General features: G+C 34.4%; 1 protein-coding gene and 1 pseudogene across 5 annotated transcripts in view; one reads left to right on the forward strand and one right to left on the reverse strand.

Annotated features, from left to right (window-relative positions):
• ABA3 (molybdenum cofactor sulfurase (LOS5) (ABA3)) overlaps positions 1 to 335 on the forward strand; it is a 43966-nt gene extending 43631 nt beyond the window's left edge. For all 4 annotated transcript variants that reach the window (XR_016048944.1, XR_016048945.1, XM_006853309.4 and 1 more), the window contains one exon: positions 75 to 335. Coding sequence is in view for 2 of the 4 variants with exons in the window: in XM_006853309.4 (XP_006853371.2) it covers positions 75 to 191 (117 nt within the window). In the remaining 2 variants the exon portion in view is untranslated. The remainder of the gene's footprint in view (positions 1 to 74) is intronic.
• On the reverse strand, positions 280 to 2642 carry LOC105421337 (pentatricopeptide repeat-containing protein At5g66520 pseudogene; annotated as a pseudogene). Its single transcript, XR_016048946.1, has one exon. The product of XR_016048946.1 is annotated as a pentatricopeptide repeat-containing protein At5g66520 pseudogene (transcript).
• Between the last annotated feature and the right edge of the window lie 3445 nt (positions 2643 to 6087).

Raw genomic sequence — 6087 nt, forward strand, 5'->3', positions numbered from 1 at the left:
ATAATAATAGTAGTAATAGTAATAACAATAATAATAATCATAATGATGATGATGATCATGTAAATGAAATGCAGGGTAAGATCTTATTTGGTGTCCTCTTGAGATATGAGACGTTTCCAGTGGTGGATAAAGGGGAAGAGACTGAGCATACAATACAGGTCGGAACAAGAATATATCCTGAAAGAATGTAAAGGAATTGAATTTGAATCAATTTCAAGAGAGTTTAGAAATCGTTACTGATTACAGAAGCTTTCAAACTTGATATGTTTCTCTACATTATGCCATGTAATCCATATATATATGCCATATATATCAAGATAATTTTTTACAGCTTATTTTGATGTTGTAGAACAGTTTGTATTTTATAAATGAGTTGTACACCCTCTCTCTCTCTCTCTCCAAAGTCATACCTCCAAATTCACCAGTAATCAGCACAAGAACAGGCCCCTTCTATAAAATGGTGGAAACGGTTCCGATCTCGCACAATGATTTCACGATTGTAGATCTTGGATATCAGCTTAGTGGCAATGTGGCAATCTATACAAACTCTAAGGTTCTTAATAATCCGGATGGGTGTCTTAGGATCCATGTTTATGAACGCAAATGCAATCGCCAGCTTTTCACTATGATAGGAGAGAGTTATTTCCTTCTCTTCTTCATCCATGTCAACCAACACTTCCCTAATGTGAGGCAAGTATCCATTAGACTTCAACCTTACTTCCAATTCATTCAACATTGCATATATCTCTGTAGTTTGAGGATGCTTTATATCCCCAGCAAGAAACTCATGAACAACCCCGTTCCACTCAATGAAGCTACAACCAGGATCTTTCTTAAGCCCATTCTCTCTCATTTTTCTTCTCAACTCTTGAGATTTATCCCATTGATTTGCAGCTGCATATATGTTAGATAAGAGGACGTATCGACCACCATCATTGGGTTCCAATTCAATTAGATTCTGCCCTATTCGTTCAGCTATCTCTAGATTGCCATGGGTTTTACAGGCAGCCAATAAGGCGCCCAGTTGGGAAGCCTGTGGTTTCATAGGCATGTTGTTTAGAACATCCTCAGCCTCTTTCAAAAGCCCAGCTCGACCTAGCACATCGGCCAAACAACCATAGTGCTCAATTCTAGGGTTTATTCCATAATCCCTAATCATGCTATGGAAATGCATCCTACCTTGAGAGACAAGTCCTGAATGACTGCAAGCTCGTAAAACACCGATGAATGTCCTTTCATTTGGCCCCACTCTAAGAGTTCTCATCTGATCAAAGAGCTCCAAAGCTTGCTTTCCATACCCATTCACCGCTAGCCCTCCAATCATCGCATTCCACAAAATGATATCTTTCTCTCTCATCTCTCGAAACAATTTTAGAGCAATGTCGATGCACCCACATTTTGCATACATATCTACCAATGCAGTTCCAAGAACCACATTGATCGTCATCTCACTCCTATCGATATACGAATGGAGCCATTTCCCTTGATTCAAAGCACCCAAGTTAGCGCAAGCACAAAGGACACTAGCAACTGTGACCTCATCAGGTTCCATCCCAAATTTTTGCATTTCACAGAATAGTCTCAAGGCCTCTAGAAAATGACCACCTTTAACATAAGCATCAATCAAGGCCGCCCAAGAAACCAAGTTTCTATCAGGCATAGCATCAAACACTCGACGTGCAGATTCAAAATCACCACGTTTGCCTATACTAGTGATTAAGGTGTTCCATGATATCAAATCTCTTTCATGCATTTGATCAAAGAGTAGATTTACATCTACCAAGTTTTCACACATAGAGTAAAAGCCCATCAGAGAATTCCCTATAACGGGCACTGATTGGAACCCATGCTTCAAAATTTGGGAGTGAATCTTTTTGCCATCTCTCAGTAAGCATTTCAAGGTGCATGCCTTGATCAAGAGTGAGAAAGTGAAGGTGTTGGGTGGTAGAGAATTCAATAGCATTTGAAAGTACAAAGAAATTGCATTTTCTGGTTCATGGGTTTCGGAGTATCCTTTAATCATGGTGTTATATGTGAAGACATCGGGCGATTCTATGCGATCGAAGACATTGCGAGCATATGGAAGATTGTTTGAAACCACACAAAAGCCAACAATTCTGCTCGCGGAAAATGGGTCTTGAATTAGGCCAGTGGTGATAGTGTGAGAGTGAAGCATTTGAAGGTCTTTGAAGTTTTTGCATGGTTTGATGAGAGAGAGAATGGGGTGGTCCTCAAAGTTCTTGCACGGTTTCCATTGAGAAAGAAATGGGTTTTCTTGCAGGTTTTTGCGTGGTTTTGGTAGAGAGAGAATGGGCTGGTTTGTGAGGCTTTGGCATGGTCCTTTTAGAGAGAGAAAGGGGTGGTGGCCTGGAGTGAATCTGGAGGGAGAGCTGAAGGTGGAGATTGTGTGGTGGCTTGGTGGTGGGAGGTGGAGGTGGAGGCGGAGGCGGTTCAGGGGCAGTTTGGGGATTTTTGTCATTTGGGTTGCTGATCATCGATGTGTGGGGTTTGCGTACTTGGTGTGTTTCAGGGGTAAGATGGACACAAATGTTTGTGAGCCAGAAAATGGTGTTTCTGCTTGCAAAGTGGTGTTAACTGTATATCTGTTCACTTAATCATCAAAATTGTCAAATTATCCTATTTAACATCACGGGTGTTGCTGTTTATTTATTTATTTATTTTTTAACTGAGTCACCTCTTAAAAAATATGGTAATAAAATAAGAACACGGTTTCTATGCGGCAGCCAGCATATTGTAGAAATGCGGGCTTGACAATAAACATATTTTTTAAATATAATTTGGTCTTAAATTTTTGAGAATATATAATGTTTAACATGGAGATCATGAATATGAAAAATAAATAAAAATTAAAAACTAAAACTACTAATTATATTAAAAAAACATTTGAATGGTTAGTTACAATTGTTTTTAAATGGACCACCTATTTCCATCCATCTATAAAATGGATGTTTTGTACCGCATATTATAGAAAAGCGGTCCATGCAAGAAACAATTTTCCATAGAATAATCAATTTGGGATATCTGAATTAGGGACATTTTGGTAGTTTAGCCCACACAAGTTGGTATAACTAATTGATTAAAATACTCTTGGTTGTTGAGGGTTAGCAGCATGGAATTGCCAAATGATGAAAAGTATCACTAGGGTTCGTAAAGTCTTTTTTCTTTTTCATTTTTTTTTTCTTTAATAGGGTTTGTCATTTGTTTGGGTATAAATGGAACTAAATTATCAAAATACATTTGCTTGTTCAGAGTTGCTACTATTGAATAATTAAGAAATTTCCACTATATTTTTGGAAAATTTATCAAAATACACTAAGGGTTCACTAAACATTTATCTATATCTTTTACTTTAATTTTAAAATACCCATCAAAATGTATATCAACTTGAGTCGGAAAAGTTGAAAAATCTATTGGGTGCTAGAAACCCTCAGATGGTGTAAAAATCTATCACCGTTAATTATAAAACTTAAAGCTCCAAAAATAATATAGATCAAATCCATGTACATTTTAAAAATTTGAAATGGACAGTTCAGATAATGTACTATAAGATTGCAGTCATTTTATGACTCCAAAGTCCTATGTTTTTTTTTTTTTTTTTTGGACTGTCCTTGCCTTAGTTAGCAAGTTGGGGAATAATCAAACCAAAACATCGGTAATAAATTGGTTTTATTTCAAAATGTTGGAGGAAAAAATCAGTTAAAAAATACAGATCGCAGAAAAAAAAAGTAAGTCATAAAATAGTGAATATTTTGGATTTGGTTAAAAAAAATGGAGTGAAAAAATTAGATATTTAAAAATGACACTATGGGATTATGATTTGCAATTAATGTTTAGATACATTAAATCTATTGAGCAATAATCTTATGGCCTTTACCTAATGTCATTGTAGTAATACTTGATAATTTTTTATTTAAACTTTCAATAAATCCAACAACATTGCTTATTGTTCTCACAACATAAAACATATAATGAAACTGAAATTGAACTTTTATTACGTCCATATAAGACCCTCAAGATCTATTGGAAGCATAAGATGAAACAACAACAACAATACTAAACACAAAAACTACATTAATAAATAATAAGAACTATAAACCAAGGTATATTGCAGTTAATTAAAACAAAACACAAAGACCCAAATATCTAAAATAGTGGTCCATCCAAATTGCTATGTTGTATATGCCAATGAAATAAAAAACAAAAAAAAAAATTAATCAAGCTTCTTTATATATAAAAAAAAGCAACAAAATGCTTAAGCAGATCCAAATCTCACGATAAAATCCTAGTCGCTTAAATCTTTAATCTTATTGACTTTATGTCTTCCTCTTTATAAGCACATTCTGGGTTTAAAGAAAATATATATATTTTTCATTGAGCTACTCTTCTTCTAAGTCTAGCTATTATCTTGAGATATACGATTGTCTTGATATCTTAACTTTTGGGATATCTTAACTTTTGGGTAATATATTGCTTGTAGTTTTTTGTTCCCTTTTTTAAGGGAACTTATTGGTGAAGATTTTTATGGAATTTTTTTATTAAATCAAGATTCTTAATTTACTCTCACTATTAATGTATTTATCTTTAAATCAAAATTCAATAATATTAAGTCAATGACGAAATAAATTTATAGGGAATAAGTTTTTTGAAAAAGGATAAAATGTTGGTCTATATTGGCTCAATTAAAAAAAAGTGATTTTTGAAGATCTTTTGAAAAATGCGGAGTTCTTAACAGACTTAAAAAAATTGAAGAGTTTTTTGAAAAAATCTTGTTTTAAACGGAGACTTACTAACTATGGTCCTTACATCTCGAGTTCAAGAAGATCAATTTCAGGGTTTTTGGACCTCAAAAGAACTTTTATCATTGGATTTTTGAGATGGAAAAAGTTTATATAAAGATGAGGTCCTAAACAATTAAATTAAGGTGCACCTCAAAAATTCAATACGAAAGGTTGTTTCGATGCTGAAAAACCCTCGATTCAATCATCTTGACCTCAAGATGTATGGATATGAGAAAAAATAGATTTCAAGTCTTGGAGAGAGTGCATCTTATAATGTATTATCTTGACCATTAATTTTCAAGTGTTCATGGATCTGCTCGATTTATAGTAATTTTTAATCTTTAAATTTTATAATTAGATATGAAAATAAATTCCCAAGCCATCACAAAGATGTATGATACTGAAGCAACATATTTTGACACTATTTAAAGGTGCACCTTATTTGATTGTTTAGGGCCTCAACCTTATACAAACCTTGCACCTTGTTTCTTTAGTATAAGATATAACTAGGATGTTTTACATCCGGCCCCTGAAAAAATAAGGAAGAGGGTTAGTTGACTGACAATCCACCCCCTGAACACGATGTGACACCCAAGGGTTTAGGTTCATTTCTTTTTTTCTTTTCCTAAAGATTTTCAAATGGTCATTAGTCACTCAAGATCAATTTCGTAAGATAGAAAATAGGAAAATTATCATAAATATACCATAATTTTCACCAAAATAGAAAACAATTCCAAATTTCTATAAAGCTCGCTCATATCTTTTTTTTTCAATTTTGAGTTTTTTTGGACTAAAATAACCTCCACGGTAGTCACATTACCATGAAGGTCGTCTTTCGCATCACGCTACTCTAAGTACTGTGATTAATTGATCATTTACTACAGCACTTAAAGTGTGGTAATTATATTTCCCCTTGTTCGAAAGGGGAAGAATAGGGAGGGTGATCAGATAAACATTGCAACCGAATCCATTGCATCCTCCCGATGTGTATCATTATATTTAGAGTCACATCATCTCTTCCTCGTCTTTTATCTCTACTCCTAGAGAGAGAACCGTTGGGGGATTTCCTATATATTTATTTCATTTATGGCGTGAGGGAAATAATGATTTAGGGAGTTACGATGGGAGGAGAGGGAATGACTTTTTTTTTCAAAACCTCTAAATTCTTTGGTGCCTTTTAAATTGGATAGGAGGAGATTCTTAAATTAAAATAATGTTTAAGATATAGGGAGAGATATTAAGGGTGTGTGACTAAGAGTTATGTGAGAAAGAGGGAGAGGGACTTTGT

The sequence above is a fragment of the Amborella trichopoda genome, chromosome 2, assembly GCF_054954075.1.
Source record: "Amborella trichopoda isolate Santa Cruz 75 chromosome 2, AtrichopodaSantaCruz75HAP2 v2.0, whole genome shotgun sequence".
Taxonomy (NCBI): Eukaryota; Viridiplantae; Streptophyta; class Magnoliopsida; order Amborellales; family Amborellaceae; genus Amborella; species Amborella trichopoda.